The sequence below is a fragment of the Scyliorhinus canicula genome, chromosome 8, assembly GCF_902713615.1.
Source record: "Scyliorhinus canicula chromosome 8, sScyCan1.1, whole genome shotgun sequence".
In the NCBI taxonomy this organism is placed as follows: domain Eukaryota; kingdom Metazoa; phylum Chordata; class Chondrichthyes; order Carcharhiniformes; family Scyliorhinidae; genus Scyliorhinus; species Scyliorhinus canicula.
The window spans coordinates 188,150,508-188,173,356 of NC_052153.1; the positions used below are offsets into that span (position 1 = coordinate 188,150,508).

At 47.1% G+C, this 22,849-nt stretch overlaps 1 protein-coding gene across 1 annotated transcript in view; it reads right to left on the reverse strand.

The window, feature by feature from the left end:
• LOC119969941 (G protein-coupled receptor kinase 6-like) overlaps positions 1-22,849 on the reverse strand; it is a 158,939-nt gene that overhangs the window by 44,343 nt on the left and 91,747 nt on the right. Inside the window, exons 3-5 of the mRNA XM_038803909.1 lie at positions 21,936-22,048; positions 4,456-4,533; positions 1,468-1,568 (exon numbers count right to left, since the gene is read on the reverse strand). Of these exons, the coding sequence (XP_038659837.1) occupies positions 1,468-1,568; positions 4,456-4,533; positions 21,936-22,048 (292 nt within the window). The remainder of the gene's footprint in view (positions 1-1,467; positions 1,569-4,455; positions 4,534-21,935; positions 22,049-22,849) is intronic.

Consider the following 22,849-nt stretch of genomic DNA (forward strand, 5'->3'; position numbering starts at 1 on the left):
AGGGGAAACGAATTTAGGTACCTGCAGGTGCGGGACTTCCGACGTAGACGGGTCTCAACCTTCCCGCTCCTACCACCAAGGGGGATACAGGATAGGGTAGCTTCCAGAGTTTGGGTGGGAGAAGGGAGGGTCTCTGACATCTATAAGGAGCTCATGGGGTCAGAGGATAAGCAAACTGAGGAGCTGAAGCGCAAGTGGGTAGAGGAGTTAGGAGAGATAGAGGATGGTCTCTGGGCGGATGCGTCGGGTAGAGTCAACGCGCCCACAACATGTGCCAGGCTCAGCCTGATACAATTTAAGGTCGTTCACCGGGCTCACATGACCGTGGCCCGGATGAGCAGGTTCTTTGGGGTGGGGGGGAGGGGGGGGGGGGGGGGGGGGGGGGGGGGGGGGGGGGGGCAGCGAACCATGTTTTGGACATGCCCAAAGCTCAGGGGATTCTGGCAGGGGTTTGCCAATGTCATGTCCACGGTGTCAAAAACAAGGGTGGCACCGAGTCCAGAGGTGGCGATTTTCGGGGTGGCGGAGGACCCTGGAATCCAGGAGGAGAAAGAGGCAGACGTTCTGGCCTTTGCTTCCCTGGTAGCCCAGGGACGGATATTATTAGCTTGGAGGGACCCAAAGCCCCCGAAGTCGGAGACTTGGCTATCGGACATGGCTAGCTTTCTCTGTCTGGAGAAAATCAAGTTCGCCTTGAGAGGGTCAATGTTAGGGTTCGCCCGGAGGTGGCAGCCGTTCATCGACTTCTTTGCTGGAAATTAAACGTCAGCAGAGGGGGGGGGGGGGGTTGTTAGTTTAGATTAAAGTAGGGGGTTAATAAAGGTGGGACCTGTAAGGGAGGAAGAAGGCGTTTTGCACTATGTTTATAGACTCATGTATATTGTTTATTTTGTTGTTGTTGCAAAACCAAAAAAAGAAACCAAAAAGAAATGTTTATTAAAAAAAAAGTTACTGTGAAAAGCCACTAGTCACCACATTCTGGCGCCTGTTCAGATACACAGAGGGAGAATTCACAATGTCTAAATTATCTTACACCACGTCTTTTGGGACTTGTGGGAGGAAACCGGAGCACCCGGAGGAAATCCACGCAGACACGGGGGGGAACGTGCAGACTCCACGCAGACAGTGACCCAAGCCGGGAATCAAACCTGGGACCCTGGAGCTGTGAAGCAACAGTGCTACCCACTGTGCAACTATTATATCTTAACTAACTCTGCACTGCACTATGAATCTTATCTTTGTCAGCTCCAGTCTAATATCCTCCCCTCAGTTTAAGAGCCAGTGTAATTTATAGTACTGTCCCTGAGCTCCCTCTAGTGGCTAGGCTGAACATAACATTAATTCTTCACAAACTGTATATTTGTAAAATGTCACACCCCCCAACCCCCGGTCATGTGTTGACCTGTCTTACAAACAATCCCATCGCTCTTTCCATTTGGGTAAAGGCCCTGCAGTGTCACAACTTACTTCACGCACTCTGTAAAGATTTCCTTACAAGGACTCTGCTCCAGTTTCTCCTTGCACTGTTTCACCATTTCCACAGGCACTTCCGGTAAATGCGCCACCGACTGCAAAGGCACAACACCAGCGTTATAAAGGCGAACACTCAACAACAATAACCTGCATTTATATGGCGCTTTGAACCCAGCAAAAACACCCCAAGTCACTCCACAGGGGCAAATTTGACAGCGAGCCACAGAATGAGACACCAAGAGGCAGATGATCAGAAGCTTGATTGAAGAGTTAGGTGTGAAGGAGCGTCTCGAGGGAGGAGGGCGAGATTCAGGGAGGGAACTCCAGGGGTTAGGTCCCAAAGCAACCGACGGCTCCATCACCAAAGGCGGAGAAAATTAGGGGCGTGCGAGAGCCCAGAACGCGAGATTTCAGAGGGTTGCGTGCTGGAGGTGATCAGAGGGATAAGGAGGGTGAGGCCGTTGGAGGCATTTGAAATGGGGATGAAAATTCTTTAAGTTGCCGGGCCAGGGGCCAACATGAGTCAGCGAGCAGAGCACAGAGGTGAAGGATCATTGAGTCAGAGAGTGGTGGGGCGGCATGTGGTGCAGTGGTTAGCACTGGGACTGTGGCACTGAGGACCCGGGCCTGGATCACTGTCCGTGTGGAGTTTGCACATTCTACCCATGTCTGCGTGGGTTTCACCCCCACAACCTAAAGATGTGCAGGTTAGGTGGATTGGCCACACTAAATTGCCCCTTAATTGTAAAAAAATAATTGGCTACACTAAATTTATTTAAAAAAAGAAAGAGTCAGAGAATGGCGACAATACAGGAGACCGTTTGGCCCATCCCATCCATGCTGGCTCCTAACAAGTGTGATTTCACCATTCCCACAAATCCTGTACCTGTGCCAGATTCGCTGGAGTGGCAGTACAGTGGCAGGCTGGGTATGAGCAATGCCAGAAATGTAGCAGGAACCAGGCATACATGTGAACATAGGAAATCCGAGTAGGCCACTCGGCCCCTCGAGCCTGCTCCAACACACACACCAAGATCCTGGTGCACCAGATTGCAACCTAAAACCCACATTCCCACCTTCCCCCAATAAATTTTCATGATGTGGAGATGCCGGCGTTGGACTGGGGTGAGCACAGTAAGAAGTCTTACAACACCAGGTTAAAGTCCAACAGGTTTGTTTCCAACACGAGCTTTCGGAGCACGGCTCCTTCTTCAGGTGAATAAATTTTCATCCTCTTGCTCATCAAGGATTTGCTATCTTGGGGTGCCTTTGCGAGGAAGTCATTAATTAGTCCTATCACGTTGCACAATGCCAGATCTAGTATAACCTGTTCTCAGGTTGGCTATGTCAATATTAAATGCCTCTGATCAGCACAATCAAAACTGAGACTTCACCACATAGAAGCAAGTTTAAAACAAATCACCTGGGTGTGACCGATCTCTTGGGATGTTCGCAGGAAGGGATCAGTGTCATTCTAGAAGGACAGGGACAGTAAGCACACCACCTAAAAGTTCCCCTCCAACTTGCACACCACCCTGACTTGGAACTATGTTGCCCTTCCTTCATCATCACTGGGTCAAAATCCTGAAACTTCCTTCCTAAAAGAACTGTGGGGGTTTTAGGTTTCCCTGTGGAATCCTTCACCACGCACACTGAGCACTCAAGAGAGCATCTGATCATCACCTTCTAAAGGGCAGTTAGGGATTGACAATAAATGTTGACCGTGGAACAAATAAAAAGAAAAATGCCACCTGACTTTCTCGCTGTGTCTCCTTCACTGTCGCTGGGTCAAAATCCTGGCACTCCCTCCTAACAGCACAGTGGGCGTATCTACACCATACTGGCTGCAGCGGTTCAAGAAGGCATCTCATCACCACCTTCTCAAGGGCAATGAAGGACGGGCAATAGACGCTGACCTAGCCAGCGACGCCCACATTCCACGAAAGTATAAAAGGTTGAGTAAAAGCACGAGAAGACTCAATCGATACCTAATGAGATACGACCAACCTTCATGGTTACCATGGCAAACGTCTGTTCTATACAACCACCATCACTAGTTTTAGTTAATTGTCAACGTCCACCCTGATTAACCTTAACCAGGGGAAAACACCTTCCCTTCAACTCTCCAATCACACCCAAAGGTGTTTAAAGATTCGTGCCTTCAGTCGCCCACTCTGCAAGGAATGATTTAATCGATTCGACAGTGGCTCACCTTGGGCAACTCTGAGTCAGAAGATTATGGATTTCAGCTCCCATTCCAGAGACTTATAATCTCGGCCGACATTCCAGTGCAACACTGAGAGAGTCCTGCACTATCAGAGGTGCCGTCTTTTGGGCGAGACGTTAAATCGAGGAGCCGTCTGCCCTCTCGGGTGGACGCTATAGATCCCACACCGCTATACTGAAGAGGGAGCAAAGGAGATCTCCCCAAGTGTTGTTGCCGATATTTATCCTTCACCTTACGTCACTATAATATAGATGATCTGTTCTCACTGCGCTCTGTGAGACCACGTGTTAAACTTTGCTACTTTCTTACCCATATTACAGAGTGCAGTAGTTCAGGTGGTACTTCATTGACCACAAAGTGCTTTATCTCGAGTTGGGCAATTTTATAATTGAGGCTCTATTAACAATTGAGACTCATTTAAATAACAGAAGGATGACACATACACTTGTGTCAAATATTCAACACCTCCAGCAAAGGTTGGTTGTGTGTGTGTGTGTGTGTGTGTGTGTGTGTGTGTCTGTGTGTCTGTGTGTTTGTGGGGGGGAGGGGGTGGCAGAAGCAGTGGGTGAAGGACAAATTGGCAAGGAAGGGAAGCTAAAACAACAATCTATTAAATTTTAGGGTGCATTTTTACATCTCTAAAGCGCGAATAGGAAATTTCACAAATGGATTTTCCTTCACAATGGTGCATCAAAAAATGAATAAGATTAATTAAAGTTGAATTCAAGATGATAGAAAGTTACAAAGGAACATACCCCATTGTTGAAATGGGTGTCCAAAAGCTGGAGTCCATAATCTCGCCGCTTCTCATCAGGAGCTACTTCATAATCTGCCTGGAGACAAAGAACATCACAATTAGACCATTAGTTTAAACAATCTGGTGGACCCATATTCGCCTCTTCACCACGGCACCAGAGAGAGGAATTTAATGGCACCCTCTCTTGGATCAGCTACAGCGGATAAACCTGCTTTGCCAATTCTACTGGTTTTCCTGTCTTTGTTTCTCCTGGTGTACAAATCCCTCCATGGCCTCGTCCTTCCCCCCCATCTCTGTACCCTCTGCTGGCCACACAGCTCTCCCCGCTCCTCCAATTCTAGCTTCTAATGCCCACTCTAGCGCTCCTGTCGCCCGTGCCTTCAGTAGTCCAGGCCCTAAGTTCTGGAAGTCCCTCTCAAACCTCTTGGCCTCGCTGTGCCTCACTCTCTCCTTCACTGTTTAATACCTACCTTTCAGTAAATATTGGGTCACCTTGCTAATGTTCCCTACTTTGGCTCAGTGACTCTTGTGGAGCATCTGAGGCTGTTGCGTGATGTAAATGGTTCTGCATAAATGCAAGCTGTTGCTGTTTCTTCACCCACATTGCTGTGCATTTCACTCCTTTATCTTCCTCGGCAGCTCAGAGCGCAGGTTTCCACTTCCTATGACTAACCACGGGCGAACAGCAATGTGAGAAGTGGAGGTGCATTTCAAAATAAATTTTCACACCCCTTCCAGTGCCAGTATATTAACAACATCCCATCTGCTCTAATTCTTTTACGGGACGTGGGCGTCGTTGGCTAGACCAGAATTTATGGCCCATCCCTAATTGCCCTTGAGAAGGTGGTGGCGAATTGCCTTCTTGGACCCTCTGTAGTCTTTGTGGTGTCGGTACACATGTGGTTAGGGAGGCAATTCAGGATTTTCACCCAACCACAGCAAAGGAGCGGCAATATATTTCCAAGACAGGACGGTGAGCGACTTGGAGGGGAACTTCCCGGGGGTGATCTACCCAGGTATCTGCTGCTCTTGTCCTTCCAGATGGTCTTGGCCGCAGATTTGGAAGGGTCTGTCGAAGGAGCCTTTGGTGAATTCCTGCAGTGCATCTTGTACATGGTAACGGTGCAACCACTGTGCGTCGACGGAGGGGGTGAATGTTGAAGACAGTGGATGGGGTGCCAATTAAATGAGCCACTTTGTCCTGGATGGTGTTGAACAGTTCCTGTTTTTGGAACTGCACTCACCTAGGCAAACGGGGAGTATTCCACCACACTCCTGACTGCCCTGTAGATGATAGACACGGTTTGGTTAGGCAGAAGGTGAATTATTCTCCACAGAATTTCCAGCCTCTGTAGTCACAGTATTTATATTGCTGGTCCAGTTCTTTCTGGTCAATGAGAATCCCCAGGATGTTGATAGGACGGGATTCAGCAATGGCCATACCATTGAATGTCAAGGGTGTAGTTTGATTGTCTCATGTTGGAGATGGTCATTGCCTGGCACCTGTGTGGCACCTGTGTAACTTGTCACTTAGCAGCCCAAGCCTGAATGTTTGCTGCGAAGATTTCAGTACCTGAGTAGTCATGAATTGTACTAAACATTATGCAATCACCAGTGAACATCCCTGCTTCTGACCTTATGTTGCAAGGAAGGCCATTGATGAAGCAGCTGAAGATGGTTGGGCCTAGGACACTGACCTGAGGAACTCCTGCAGTGATATCCTGGGACTGAGATGATTGATCTTCAACCACCACAACCATATTCCTTTGTGCCAGGTATGAGCCAGGTATGACTCTAACCAGTGGAGAGTGTCCCTCCAAATCCCCCATTGACTCTAGCTCGGACACCGTAATTCCACACTCGGTCAAATGCTGCCTTGTTGTCAAGGGCAGTCACTCTCATATCACCTCTGGCATTCAGCTCCTTTGTTCAATGCTGAACTAAGGCTGTAATGAGGTCAGGAGCTGAGTGACCCTGGCAGAACCCAAACTGAGCGTCCGTGAGCGGGTTATTGCTGACTAAGTGCCGCTTGAATGAAATGAAAATCGCTTATTGTCACGAGTAGGCTTCAAATGAAGTTACTGTGAAAAGCCCCTAGTCGCCACATTCTGGCGCCTGTTCGGGGAGACTGTTACGGGAATCGAACCGCAGTCAATGACACTTTCCATCACTTTGCTGATGTTTACTTTGCTGTGTGGGGTTTTATCGAAAGCCTCTGAAAATTCAAATACCCCACATTAACAGGTTCCCCCTCATCAATTAGAACATAGAACAATACAGCACAGGCCCTTCGGCCCACGATGTTGTGCCGAACTAGTCTGAAACTAAGATCAAATCAACCTACTCCCAATCATTCTAGTGCACTCCAATAACCGCTTGAAAGCTCCTAAAGTGAGAGAATTCGGAGAGCACCATTCTAAAAAAAAAACTCCAACAGGTTTGTCAAACATAATTTCCCTTTCATAAATCCACGGTGACTCTGTCCAATCAGATCAGTTTTTCAGTATCCATTTATCAAAACATTTTATGATAGATGAGTATTTTCCCTACTTCTGAAGTCAGGCTAGATAGTTCCTGGTTTTCTCTTCCCCTCCTTCCTCAAAGAGTGGGGTTACACTTACAACCTTACAACATACAGGCACTGCTCCAGAGTCTACAGAACTTTGGAAGATGACAGTCAATGCATTCGCTATTGCTAGAGCCACCACTTTCAACACTCCGGCGTGCAGATCAGCAGCTTCAGGCAATTTATCAACTTTCAGTCTCATAATTTCTCCAGTACTACTTCTTATTTTACTGACACTAATCTCTTTCAGTTCCTCATTCTAATTAGTCCCCTGATTCCCTCGTATTTCTGGGAATTCTATCTCCCTCCGGTGAAGACAGACACAAAGAAATTATTTCATTTCTCTGTTATTTCCCCATTCCCCATTGTAAATTCTCCTCCCTCTGCCTGGAATGAAGCCACACTTGTCTTTGCTAAACCTCTCCTTTTTACACACCTATACAAGCTTTTACAGTCCATTTTGATGTTCCTTGTTAATTTACATTATATACTACTCTCCCTTTCTTTATATGTTCCTTAGTTCTTCTTTGTTGAATTCTGAAATTCTCCCAATTCTCAAGCTGACTACTCTTTTTTGGAAACTTTGTAAGCCTCTTCCTTTGATCTAACGCAAACTTTAACTTCTGCGGTTAACCTTGGCTGACTCACTTTTCCTGTTGGTTTCTTGTGCTTTAAAGAAATGTATATTTTTTGCAAGCCATGTACTAATTCTTCAAATATGGCCATCGCCTCTCCATCGTCAAACCTTTGGATGCATTTTCTCAATCTACCCCAGCCCATTGGCCCCTCATACGTTCATAGTTTCCTTTGTTTAGATTGAAGACCATAGTTTCGGAGTGAACTACATCATTTTCAAACTTAATGGAAAGTTCTATCATATTATGATCACTCTTCCCTCAAGCTTCTGTTACAACAAGATTATTAATTAGTTATTTCTCATTGCAGGATACTAGATCTAAAATAGTTTGTTCCCTAATTGGTTCCTCAACCTACTGCTTTGGAATACCATCTCATACACATTCCAGGAATCTGTCCCCCATAGCTTTAGTGCTCATTAGATTTGCCCAGCCTCCATGTAGATTGAAGGCAGCCACGATTATCACATTTCCTGTGTCACATGTACGGCAGGAGCTCACCAAGGCTCCCTCAGACAGCACATTCCAAACCCACAACCTCAACTATCTAGAAGGACAAGAGCAGCAAGAACATGGGAACATCATGACCTGGAAGCTCGCCTCCAAGCCACACACCATCCTCGCTTTGGAAATCTATCGCTGTACCTTCACTGTCACTGGGTCAAAATCCTGGAACTCCCTTCCTAACAGCACTGTGGGTGTACCTGCACCACATCGACTGCAGCGGTTCAAGGCGGCAGCTCACCATCACCTTCTCATGAGCAATTAGGGGTGGGCAATAAATGCTGGCTTAGCCACATCCTTCCCAATGAATAATTTCCTGATTAATACCCATGCCCTACATCACCACAACTGTTTGCTGGCCTATAAACTATTCCCACCAATGGTTGCTGTCCCCCCTGCTATTTCTTATCAAACAGGTATGACATCTTGTTCTTTGAAATCCTTGTCTCACCAATATACTGATCTCACTCCTAATTATTAGTGCTACCCCACCTCCTTTTCCTTTCTGCCCTTCCCTCCTGAATGTCGAGCATCCTTGAATGTTCAGTTCCCAGCCTTAGTTCCCCCCTGCAGGCTGGAAACTCCACATGGACAGTGATCCGGGACCGGGATTGAATCACGGGTCCCAGGCAATTAAATCATACCTGCTCACGTCTATTTGTGCTATCAATTTGTCGACTTTGTTAATGTGAATTATGCCTTTTTATCTATATTCCGTACTTTGACTACCCTGGTCACTGTTCAGCCTGGGAGCACATTCTAAAGTGTCAATCGCTCTTTGCAAAGAGCTTAACTCCTGAATTTGCCTGTTACCAGCTGCATCCTGTCACTCCGTCAAGTTGCATTAAATGGGCAGGGTAGAGTTTGGAGATCAGAGAGGGGTAAGTTTAGCACTCTGCACATGAAAATTGTTGGCGTTGAAATCAGCTCCGACCAACAAAAAACAAAATGCCGCAGACGCCTGGAAATCAGACACAGAAAGTGGTGAAAATACTCAGCAGGCCAGGCAGCATCTGTGGAGAGAGAAACAAAAGTGGCGCCTGAGGTCCATGAGCTTTCGAGGGGACTGGAAAAAAGCAGCGTTGTAACTGTTCGAAATAGAGAGAGGACGAGAAAAGTGTGAGTGGGAGGAAAGAATACAAGGGAAGCTTCGTGAGCGGGTGGGAAGCAGGAGTGATTAGCTGGCAAAGAGGTTTCGGCACAAATGTAAAACCGACAGCAATGGGACAAGAAAAGAAGCAAATGACGTGTTTAGAGCAGCTGTAAATGGGAACAGAGCTGTGACCGACAGCTGCTGTCCAGAACGAAGGGAGCAGAGGCTGAGATCTGAAATTGTAAAAACTCAGCGATGAATCCAGAAGGCTATAAAGCGTCTGAGCGGGAAACGTTTGTTGAAAGCAATGTCGGAGGGTGAGGGGAGAGAGGTCAAGAAACAAAGTACAGGCACCTCTCTCTACTCACTGAGGAACGAACAGGCCCCCCTGGGCTTCTTGTAACGTAATGAACCCAGAATCCATGGCACTATAGGGCAGCACGGTAGCGTAGTGGTTAGCACAGTTGCTTCACAGCTCCAGGGTCCCAGGTTCGATTCCTGGCTTGGGTCACTGTCTGTGTGGAGTCTGCACATTCTCCCCGTGTCTGCGTAGGTTTCTCCGGGTGCTCTGGTTTCCTCCCACAGTCCAAAGATGTGCAGGTTAGGTGGATTGGCCATGCTAAATTGCCCACAGTGTCTAAAAAAGATTAAGTGGGGGTTACTGTGTTATGGGGATAGGGTAGATATGTGGGCTTGCGTAGGGTGCTCTTTGTAAGGGCCGGTGCAGACTCGATGGGCCGAATGGCCTTCTTCTGCACTGTAAATTCTATGATTCTATTGAGCAAGCGTAGCCAGGATTTTCGATTCTCCTCTTGGACTCACTACAAAAACCATGGAGATAATGGGCGGGTGAAGATTCTCTCAGGCCCCATCAGTGGGACTAATCCAGAGTTACTGATCCAGAGAAAAATACTGGATCAAAGTCTCACGGCATCAATCGCAGTTCAAGGACGAGTCACCGGTGCAGTTCCTAGCCTTGGGGAACAGAGTTGTGAAGGAAGGTTTAAGAAATTCAACTGAACCCTGCCAGAGCAAACAAAACAGAGAAAAGGGATAATCCCGGATTTGAAATATCGAAGGGTTGCAGTTAACAATCGAGTGGTAAGACACAGGAAGCAGAATCAACTTAGCCCTTGCTACCCCAAGTGACATTACGTCCTAAAGAAACTTTGCCATTAACTCATCACAAGTTCAAACAGCCACTGTTTTAACCAGCAGCAAAGCTGTTTCTATAACTGAATGCAAGGTTTAAGTAAGTTTAAAGCAATTTCCCTACACAACAGTTCATATGCATTGTCAGAAACAGCAACGGCTATGGGCCCTGACAATGTTCCGGCAATAGTACTGAAGACCTGCGCTTGAGAACGATCCATTAACCAGAAACTGAACTGGACCAGCCATGTACATACTGTGGCTACAAGAGCTGGTCTGGGGCTAGGAACCCTTCAGCGAGCAACTCACCTCCAGACTCCCCAAAGTCTGTCCACCATCCACAAGGCACAGTTTAGGAGTGTGATGGAATACTCTCCACTTGCTCGGGTGAGCACAGCTCCTAAAAGTCAAGGAGCTCAACACCGTCCAGAGCAAAGCAGCTTGCTTATTTGGCACCTCGTCCACCACCTCCAACATTCACTCCCTCCACCATCAACGCCCACTGGAGGCAGTGTGTACCCCCATCTACAAGATGCACTGCAGCAACACAGCAATGCTCCTGGGGTAGAGCCTTCCAAACTGACTCCCCAAATTGGGGACTATAAATCTGGGGTCACGACCTCTGCTGCAGTAATGGCTGCCACGGAGCTCTGACCGAATGTTAAAAGCTGCGAGGCCCCTTTAAACCATCTTTCTCTTTGTTACATGGTGAGCATGGTCTAAATGGATGATGCTGGAGGCCTGCTGCCCGCTCCAGAGAAGCCACTGAAAGATAATGTCATAATATACACCAGTATATCATGGTGCAGACACACACTGATGGACACACACAGGGACCAATCAACATGTACAAACACCACAGCCAATCACCAGTTAGAATACACACACTAAAAAGGCAGAGGGCGCCACGGTTCCCGCTCATTCTGGGTGCTGCCTCTGAGTGTAACAAGAACTCATCCAGCCCAGCACAGACTCCCAACACGTGCTGAGAGAATCGACTGGTTCGGACAAGGCTTAGGTCTCTAGTTTAAGTTAGCATCATTTAGACCCACAGTCATCGTGTATTAGTTAGTTAGAAGTTAGTTAATAAAATTGAGTTGAACCTTCATCAGAGTTGGAAGTGTCTGTTCATCTCTCAAGTCTACACTAGCCAACACTTCATGGTACCAGAAGTTGAGGGATGCTCGCACTTCTGAGACCTACCTTTCAGTGATCTTTCAGGTCCATTGTACCCTGAAGGTGGCAACGCAGGTTGATAGAGTGGTCAAGAAGGCATACAGCATGCTTGCCTTCATCGGATGGGGTATTGAGTACAAGAGTCAGCAGGTCATGTTACAGTTGTATTGGACTTTGGTTAGGCCACATTTGGAATACTGCGTGCAGTTCTGGTCGCCACATTACCAGAAGGATGTGGATGCTTTAGAGAGGGTGCAGAGGAGGTTCACCAGGATGTTACCTGGTATGGAGGGTGCTAGCTATGACGAAAGGTTGAGTAGATTAGGATTGTTTTCATTGGAAAGACGGAGGTTGAGGGGGGACCTGATTGAGGTCTACAAAATTATGAGAGTTATGGACAGGGTGGACAGCAACAAGCTTTTTCAAAGAGTGGGGGTGTCAGTTACAAGGGGCACGATTTCAAGGTGAGAGGGGGAAAGTTTAAGGGAGGTGTGCGTGGAATGTTTTTTACGCAGAGGGTGGTGGGTGCCTGGAACGCTTTGCCAGTGGAGGTGGTAGAGGCGGGCACGATAGCATCATTTAAGAGGCATCTAGACAGATATATGAACGGGTGGGGAACAGAGGGAAGTAGATCCTTAGAAAATAGGAGACAGGTTTAGATAAAGGATCTGGATCGGCGCAGGCTGGGAGGGCCGAAGGGCCTGTTCCTGTGCTGTGATTTTCTTTGTCCTTTGTTCAATCCCTCAACGAGCCCCTTAAGAAACAGAATACCTGGTCACACATATCATTGCTGTTTGCGAGAGGTTGCTGTGCATGCTGCTAAAATTCCTACATTAATGCAGTGGCAAGGCTTTTGGCAACAAGTGAGGACACGAAAGGGAGCTGCACAAATTCATGACTTTCTTGGGAAAGACCAGGGGAGAGAATTGGCTGGGGCCAGACAAAACAACGCAAAAATCCAGATTCCAAACAATAAGGTTTTGTTCCTCCAATTACAGAGACCCAACTGAGCAAATACAGCATCATTTGGTGCACTTAGGAATGTTTCCGTCAGGCTGAGTCACGTCCAGAACCTTCCATCACACAACATATGGCACGTCATCAAGGAGCCATCTAATTTGTTCCCTGGAGCGACTTCATGAGGTCTGCACCGAAGGCCATTCTCGGATTTAATTCTGGCTTCTTTCACCTCCATCCATTTTAATTTACTTTTTTTTGTATATTCGTTCATGGGATGTGGGTGTCACTAGCTCAACCCCTCCCTAATTCCCCTTGGGAAGGTGGAGGTGAGCTTCCTTCTTGATCCATCAAGCACGTTATGGGAGCGGCGTTTTCAGAACCCCAAAATGTATCATGGAGTTCAACCAACCTCTCCCTTTAATGGATTGTTGCTTTTGAGGCACACGGCTTGGTCTCCAGGTGCGGTATTACAATTATGGTCACGTGGGTTTTTAAACACAAAACAACGTTTATTCCATGAATTCAACTTAACCTTTTTAAATAAACATTGGATCCCTTAACACCCCTTACGTCAAAGATAATCCCGAAAGTAATACAACACTAAATAATCCCTCAAAATGTTCCTTCAAACCTCCAAAAGACTTAACACCTTTAACAACAGAAACACATCAGGTTAAAGACATTACTATTATGAGTTTAAATCACCCAAATGATTCAGAGATAGTCTTTCATGGCAGAGATCACAACAGATCCAGCTCACTGCAAACACAGACACACCCAAGCTCTTTTCCTCAAAACTGAAACCAAAACACTGCAAAATGGCTGAGCTAAAAACCCAGCTCCACCCACACTCTGACATCACTTCAGTAATATGAGCTGCTTCATTTCTTAAAGGTACATTGCTTAAACGTCCATTTCTTAAAGGTACTCTCACATGACAAGCACCCTTGACGGTTGCGCCTTCAGCTGGCGAGACCTCGGGCCGTGAACTCTCTTTCTAGACCGCTACACCACTTTCTCCTCCTTTAAAATGCTCCTCAAACGCGACCTCTTTGTCCCAGCTTTTTGTCACCTGTCCTAATCTGTGGCTTTGGGGTCAATCTTTTGTTTGATCCTGTGATGCACTTTGGGACACTTTATTCCGTTAACGGCACTTTGGCAAACACAAATTGCTGCCGTTAATTCTGCCAGAGAAAGTCTCTCTTTCCAAAACAAGGCACTTGAGTCCGTGTTATGGCACGGCATAAGTGCTGAACTGCCCTCTGTGTACTCAAACGGGCACCGTAGTGTGGCGACGAGGGACTTTTCACCGTAACTTCATTGCAGTGTTAATGTAAGCCTACTTGTGACAATAAAGATTATTATAAAAAATCCCAAAAGGAAACGTGAAACAGCTGCCAGAACAGATTTGAAATTTGTGTATTATGAGGAGGTTTTTCCAAATGAAGAAATATCTTTTCCGACCAATTCTGATGATTTTATATTAAAAAGGTGGAACATTTATTAAAATGAAATTTTAAAATTATACCAAAGCAGAAGAACAGCTCGACAGGAGGTAACAATGCTTTTAAACCTTTCCAAACAGATCTTGGCTTAAATGACTCAGAGCTAAACTTCCCTTTAAGAGGCAACAGTCCTCACAGATTTTCTATTCTATACAATTCCAGTAACTTTACCATATAATACCCTGAGGCTCTGAGGGGGTTCTCGGAATGTGACAGCAAACTGGTTCAGTAAACCTACCCTATCTTTCCTCACCTATTTACAATCTTCCAATTATCTGTTCCTTTTAGAAACGCATTAGCCAACTTCAACCCATCTCTTTCTTTGCCTTATGTGAATTCTTGTGCTCCAAGAGTCATAGAGCGATACAGCACAGAATCGGTTCTTCGGCCCATCGAGTCTGCACCGACAATAATAGAGCCTAATCTCGCTCTAATCCCACTTACCAGCACTTGTTCCATATCTTTGAATGTTCCAAGTACTCATCCAAGTACTTTGTAAAGGATGTGATGTTTCCAGCCTCCGCTACCTTCCCAGGCCGTGCATTCCAGGTTCTCACTAACATCCGAGCGTATTCCTTTTCTCAAATCCCCTCGGAATCTCCCGCCCCTCACCCTAAAACTATGCCCGCTAGTAATTGGCCCCTCAACCAAGGGGAACAATGGCTTCCAATTTGTCCTGTCCAAACCCCTCATAATCTTATACACCTCAATCATATCCCCCCTCACCCTTCTCTGTTCTAAAGAAAACAATACAAGCCTATCCAGTCTCTCCTTATCGCTAAGATGTTCCATCCTAGGCAACATCCTGGTGAATCTCCTCTGTAACTCCTCCAGTACAATCGCTTCCTGCCTATAGTGAGGTGACCAGAACTGCACACAGTGCTCTAGCTGTGGCCTAACCAACGTTCTGTACAGCTCCAACATAACCGCCTTGCTCTTATATTCTATGCCACGACTGATTAGGCAAGTGCCCCATATGCCTAATTAGGGGCTGGTTTAGCACACTGGGCTAAATCGCTGGCTTTTAAAGCAGACCAAGGCTGGCACAGTTCAATTCCCGTACCAGCCTCCCCGAACAGGCGCCGGAATGTGGTGACTAGGGGCTTTTCACAGTAACTTCATTTGAAGCCTACTTGTGACAATAAGCGATTTGTGGGCAGTACGGTAGCATTGTGGTTAGCACAATTGCTTCACAGCTCCAGGGTCCCAGGTTCGATTCCGGCTTGGGTCACTGTCTGTGCGGAGTCAGCACATCCTCCCAGTGTGTGCGTGGGTTTCCTCCGGGTGCTCCTGTTTCCTCCCACAGTCACAAAGATGTGCGTGTTAGGTGGACTGGCCATGATAAATTGCCCTTGGTGTCCAGAATTGCCCTTAGTGTTGGGTGGGGTTACTGGGTTATGGGGATAGGATGGAGGTGTTGACCTTGGGTAGGGTGCTCTTTCCAAGAGCTGGTGCAGACTCAATGGGCCGAATGGCCTCCTTCTGCACTGTAAATTCTATGATGCCTTCTTTACTAACGTATTCACTTGATCCAATGCCTTAAGGCGATCTGTGAACAAGATCCATGTGTTTCTCTAGTGTCCTGCCATTCATTACATACTCCCTTGTCCTGTTTCTTCTTCCAAAGTGTGGATGATGTGGAGATGCCGGCTTTGGACTGGGGTGAGCACAGCAAGAAGTCTTACAACACCAGGTTAAAGTCCACCAGGTTTGTTTAAAACACGAGCTTTCGGAGCACTGCTCCTTCCTCAGGTGAATGGAGAGGTATGTTCCAGAAACATTTATATAGACAAAGTCAGAGATGCCATCTCTGATGTTCATCTCCATTGATGATGTGTTGAAGGCTGCGAAGAAGGTGCGGAGAAACTGCGACATCTTGTTCGCAGTCTTCAACACATCATCAATGAAGATAAACCTCTTGCCAAGGTTCGATTCCCGTACCAGCCTCCCGGACAGGCACCGGAATGTGGTGACTAGGGGCTTTTCACAGTAACTTCATTGAAGCCTACTCGTGACAATAAGCAATTTCATTTCATTTCAAGTTCATCCCCACACCCCCACTCCTTGCTTTCAAACAACCGCGCAACCTCAAACAAACCATTGTTTGCAGCAAATTACCCAGCCTTCAGAACAGCGACCACGACACCACACAACCCTGCCATGGCAATCTCTGCAAGACATGCCAGATCATCGGCATGGATACCACCATTACACGTGGAAACACCACCTACCAGGTACGCGGCACATACTCGTGCGACTCGACCAATGTAGTCTACCTCATACGCTGCAGGAAAGGATGTCCCGAAGCATGGTACATTGGCAAGACCATGCAGACACTGCGACAACGAATGAACGGGCATCGTGCGATAATCACCAGGCAGGAATGTTCCCTTCCAGTCGGGGAACACTTCAGCAGTCAAGGGCATTCAGCCTCGGATCTCCGGGTAAGCGTTCTTCAAGGCGGTCTTCAGGACACGCGACAACGCAGAATTGCCGAGCAGAAACTTATAGCCAAGTTCCGCACGCATGAGTGCAGCCTCAACCGGGATCTTGGATTCATGTCGCATTACATTCACCCCCCCATCATCTGGCCTGGACTTGCAAAATCCTACCAACTGTCCTGGTTTCAGACAATTCACACCTCTTTAACCTGGGATTACCCCCAATCTCTGGATCTGTAAAGACTGAATTGCCTGCAAATGGTCGCATTCCAAGCATTGTCCAGCATCTCTGACTTTGTCTATATAAATGTTTCTGGAGCACACCTCTCCATTCACCGGAGGAAGGAGCAGTGCTCCGAAAGCTCGTGTTTGAAACAAACCTGTTGGACTTTAACCTGGTGTTGTAAGACTTCTTACTGTGTTCTTCCAAAGTGCATCAGTTCACACATATCAGGGTTAAATATCATCTGCCACTGCTCTGCCCATCTGACCAGCTCATCTACAGCTTCCTACTTCCCTCTTCTTCACTGTTAACCACCCGACCACATAGGAGCTATTTAGCACAGGGCTAAATCGCTGGCTTTGAAAGCAGACCAAGGCAGGCCAGCAGCACGGTTCGATTCCCGTATCAGCCTCCCCAAACAGGCGCCGTAATGTGGCGACTAGGGGTTTTTCACAGTAACTTCATTTGAAGCCTACTTGTGACAATAAGCGATTTTCAATTTCAATCTTAGTGTCGTCTGCAAACTTACTTATCATTCCCCCCCATGTTCTCGTCTATATCTATTACTAAGCCAGTTTCAGATCCATCTCGACAGGTGTCCTTGCAATCCATGTGCTTCAACCTTCCCAGTCAGTCTCCCATGAGGGACCTTGTTAAAGGTTCTATTAAAATCCATATAAACTACAGCCACACACCCCGTCACTTTATCAAAGAGTTTGTTCGGCATGACCTCCCTCTGACAAAGCCATGCTGACTATCCTTAATCAACCCAGGCCTTTCCAAGGTGGAGATTAATTCTCTCAGAATTTTCTCCAATAGTTTCCCTACCATTGACACTGGTCTGTAATTCCCTGGCTTGTCTCTACCACCCTTCTTGAAATGTGGAACAACGCTAGCTGTTCTCCAGCCCTCTGGCACTTCCCCCGTGGCCAGAGAGGAATTAAAAATTCATCAGAGCCTGCCTCGCCTCCCACAGCAGCCTGGGATGCAATTCAACGGAGTCTGGGGTTGTATCTATTTTTAAGCCCGTCAAAGCCTCCGAGACCTCTTCACTTCCTATGTCAAACTGCTCAAGGACCTCACAGTCGCATTTCCCGAATTCTGTACCTACGTCCTCCTTCTCCGAAGACCGATGAGAAGTATTAATTTAACACCCCAGCATTGTCCTACGGCTTCACACACAGATTGCCCCCTTGGTCTCGAATGGGCCCTACTCTTTCCCTGGTTAACCTCCTCCCCTAATGCACTCATAGAATATCGTAGGGTTCTCCCTAACCAGGGCTGGTTTAGCACACTGGGCTAAATTTCTGGCTTTTAAAGCAGACCAAGGCAGGCCAGCAGCACGGTTCAATTCCCGTACCAGCCTCCCCGGACAGGCGCCGGAATGTGGCGACTAGGGGCTTTTCACAGTAACTTCATTGAAGCCTACTCGTGACAATAAGCGATTTTCATTTCATCTTATTTTCATGACCCCATCGTGCTCTTCAAATTGCTTTCTTAAGTTCCCTCTTGCGCTTCCTACCTCTCGGGCCACAGTTGAATTTCTCCCTTTGGACTTGTTAAAAGCCTTTCTCTTCCTCCTTATCCAGTCCTGGATTGTCCCAGACATCCAGGGCTCCCTGAACCCATTGCTCCTAAATTTCCCCCTATAGGGAACATATTGGACCTGTACTCTCCCCATCTCCTTTTTGAATGCCCTCCACTGTTCAGCTGTAGATTTTCCTGCAAGAAGCTGTTGCCTATCAACATTGGCCAGATCCTGCCTTATTTTAGTAAAATCTGCTTTGCCCCAATCGAACACTTTTTTTCAGGTCATCTTTCACCTTGTCCGTAACAAACTTGAACTGTACCATATTGCGGTCGCTATCATTAAAATGCCACTTACACATTGAACACTTGTCCAGCTTTGTTCCACAGAACCAAATCCAGCACTACTCCATCTCTTACTGGACCTTCTACACATTGATACAAAAAACTCCCCCGAATACATTTCAGGAAATCCACCCCCTCTGAACCCTTTGCATTATGACTATCCCAATTTATGTTGGGGAAAATTGAAATCCCCAAGTATAATTACCCGATTATTCTTACACGTCTCAGTAAATTGCCTACAAAACTGCTTTTCTATTTTTCACTGACTCTTTGGAGGCCTATAATTGACTCTCAATAATGTGGCTGCCCCATTTGTATTCCTACGTTCTACCCATAAAGCCTCATTTAAAGACCCATCCAAGATATCATCTTGCCTCATTGCAGCAATTGATTCCTTATTAATAGTGCAACACCACCTCCCTTTTTACACCCTCCTGTCACGCCTAAAGATCCTATACCCCGGAATGTTAAATTGCCAGTCCTGCCCTTCCCTTAACCACATGTCTGTGATGCCAATGACGTCACAATTCCATGTGTCAATCCACACCCTCAACTCATCAGTCTTGCTTATTGCAAACCTACCTGCAAGGATGTTGGTCCCAAAGTGGTTCAGGTGCAGACTGTCCATCTTGTACACTTGTCCCACCTTCCATAGAAACGGTCCCCGTGATCCAAGAATCCAAAAGCCTCCCCTGCAGCAGCAACTCTTCACCCACCCATTCATCTGCCCTATTTTCTTATTTCAATATTGGCTAACATTTGGCTCTGGGTGTAATGCAGAGAGTACGACCTGAGAGAGGTTCTGCTTTTTAATCTCTGCCTAGCTCCCTGAATTTTTGATGCAAGACCTCATCCTGTTTTCTGCTTATATCATCGGTACCAACATGTACCACAACTTCTGTCTTTTCACCCTCCCCCTTTAGGATGTCCTGCAGCTGTTCAGTGACATCCCTGATCTTGGCACCAGGGACGCGACACACCGCCCTGGAGTCAGTCTTTGGCCGCAGAAACGCTCGCCTGCTCCCCGACTAAGGAAATACCCTATTACCATTGCTCTTCCTGTCTTCTCTCTCTCTCTCTCTCCCCCTCTCCCCCTCTCCCCCCCCCTGTACAGTCAAGCCGTTGGTGGTGCCAGATGCTTGGCTCGGATTGCACTCCTCTCCAGTACCAAATAGGAATACCGATTTGGGAGCGGGACCCCAGGGGACTCCTGCACTACCTACCTTTTCTGCCTGTACATGCCTGGTGGTCAGCCATTTCCTTTTATCCTCTTGTCCCTTGAGCTGTGGTGCTACCACCTCTCTCGATGTGCTATCCACGTAACGCTCAGCCTCGCGGATGTGCCAACCCCTGCTCAATCTCCGAAACCTGGAGCTCCAGTTTCTGCAGCTGGGAGCATTTCCCACACATGTAGTCATCTGAGACACTGGTAGGGGCCAAGACTCCCTGCGTGTGACAGGCCACACATTCCACTCGGCTGTCCTCACCCGACATATCTTAAAAGTAAAAATCTACGTCTTTGACTGGAACAAATCTAGAAGTAATATTTTTCCCAACAAATAATACTCTTTTTTAAGCTCCAGTTACTTAGACGCAGTCCCTAATATCAGTTACTCACCAACCGATCAGCTTCACGCTTTCCTGTGACATCACCCGTGGATTTTATCTTCAAACTCAGCACGCTACCTGAACAGGTCCAGTTCGCTCCGCTAAACCTGAAGGTACTTGAAGGCCTCGAGCCCAGCAATCTCTTTCATCCTCTCTGCCGAAAGCGTGTCACTCGCAGGTCTGATGTTCTCCACTGCCTCAAGGTTGGTGAAGGCCTCAAGCCCCATGCTCTCCTTTATCCTCTCTCCCAAGAGAGTGGCCCTCGCAAGTCCGATGCCCTCCGCTGCCCGGAGGTCTTCTGCCACCCGTGGCTCATCAACCTCTCAAACCACTTACCTTCATACCTTTCTTATTGACGTCGGACCTTTTGCAGGCTTTGTGTCTCTAATCCCATTAAACCAGTTACACCCGCCCAGGAGCTTGTTTTCCAGTGTGTAGAACATGACAGTGATATTAAAAAAACAAGAAATATTAAAACTCCTTGTTCCTGACATCTGAGAAGATGATTGCATGCGTGACAAATGGCTGGGCAACGACGTTATATAAATATGTGGATTTGTTTCTTCCTTTTTGTTTTTTTCACTTGTCAAACAAAAAGCCCCGATTGATGCAAGAGGTCTAAGTAGCTGGTGATAAACCATTCGTGAATCTTGCATAGATTCTCAGTCAAGGTTACCCTGCGCCATTATCGGGCCTGCAAATTAACTCAGTCCATCGTGTGGTGAGTGACTTTTAGTCTGATTTTTCTTGCGAAACTAAGTTTGGGCTTCCAATAAGTCGTGTAGCTGTCACAAAGTGAAAGAAAAATCGCACAACGCACATAGGAGGAATGATAAAATGAAATGAAAATCGCTTATTGTCACGAGTGGGCTTCAATGAAGTTACTGTGAAAAGCCCCTAGTTGCCACATTCTGGCGCCTGTTCGGGGAGGCTGGTACGGAGCAAGTGAGTTTGGGTCAAAAAGGTGGCCTCTGGGGTTTCCCCAGCGTCACTCCTGGGTGTGTTGTAGACTAATTGATCGGGATTGATGGCTGCCATTTAATCAACAGCTCTATTATTGATATATCGGGGGGTAGAAGGCAAGCCAGATGGGCACTGTTATTTGTTTTCCTGTAAGAAGTCTTACAACACGGCAGCACAGGAGCATTGTGGATAGTACAATTGCTTCACAGCTCCAGGGTCCCAGGTTCGATTCCGGCTTGGGTCACTGTCTGTGCGGAGTCTGCACATCCTCCCCGTGTGTGCATGGGTTTCCTCCGGGTGCTCCGGTTTCCTCCCACAGTCCAAAGATGTGCAGGTTAGGTGGATTGGCCGTGATAAATTGCCCTTAGTGTCCAAAATTGCCCTTAGTGTTGGGTGGGGTTACTGGGTTATGGGGAAAGGGTGGAGGTGTTGACCTTGGGTAGGGTGCTCTTTCCAAGAGCTGGTGCAGACTCAATGGGCCGAATGGCCTCCTTCTGCACTGTGAATTCTATGTAAATGCTATGTAACACCAGGTTAAAGTCCAACAGGTTTGTTTCAAATCACTAGCTTTCGGAGCACTGCTCCTTTCTCAGGTGAATGAAGAGGAGCTGTGCTCCGAAAGCTAGTGTTTGAAACAAACCTGTTGGACTTTAACCTGGTGTTGTAAGACTTCTTACTGTGCTCACCCCAGTCCAACGCCGGCATCTCCACATCATTTTTTTTTCCTGTAGCAATTCCTATTCTACTTGGGTCCAAAGGTTGGGTGAAATAAAGACTTACCACCTCGTCCAGGAATTCAATACATCTCTTCAGTTCTAATCGGGTTTCACAGAACTGCCTGAAAAGGTTCCTTCCAATCGGTTGCTTATCGCAGAGGTTGTGGTAATCCCTTTCTGAAAAAAGAAAAACCGGTTTATTCACCTCAGGAACACAGAAGCCACAGCAGTAGGTCAATGTGATACCAGAAGCCCACATCTTACACAGCTACGGGAATGCTTAATATGTGGGAGGATAATGGTTATCCAGATAATACGTTCAGATTTTCAACAGTCCAAATCTCCAGAACAGGTTTTCCACGGAATTAACCAGCTAGAGTAGAGATTTGGTACCAAAAGCAAGATGTTCTCTCCTCCCTTCCTCTCAGATCTAGATTCTTGAAGGATTTACTTACAGGAAGCCTCTTACTTCACACAAGGAAAGAGAGGGAGATATCAATTTATAATCTGCAACCCTCTCCCCTCCTAGAAAAGTTGCTACAACTGAGGGTCAATCCAAAATTTTAAATCGGAGACTGGATAAGATTTTTTTTTTCAGGCAAGGGTATCAAGGACGATAACGGAGTCAAGTTCTGGGTGCCGTACTTGAGGGAGGTTGTGAAGGCATTGAAGAGTGTACAGAGGAAGAGCCCAAGGATAAGGGGCCTCACGGTAGCATGGTGGTTAGCATCAATGCTTCACAGCTCCAGGGTCCCAGGTTCGATTCCCGGCTGGGTCACTGTCTGTGTGGAGTCTGCGCGTCCTCCCCGTGTGTGCGTGGGTTTCCTCCGGGTGCTCCGGTTTCCTCCCACAGTCCAAAGATGTGCGGGTTAGGTGGATTGGCCATGCTAAATTGCCCGTAGTGTAAGTTTAATGGGGGGATTGTTGGGTTACGGGTATACAGGTTACGTGGGTTTAAGTAGGGTGATCATTGCTCGG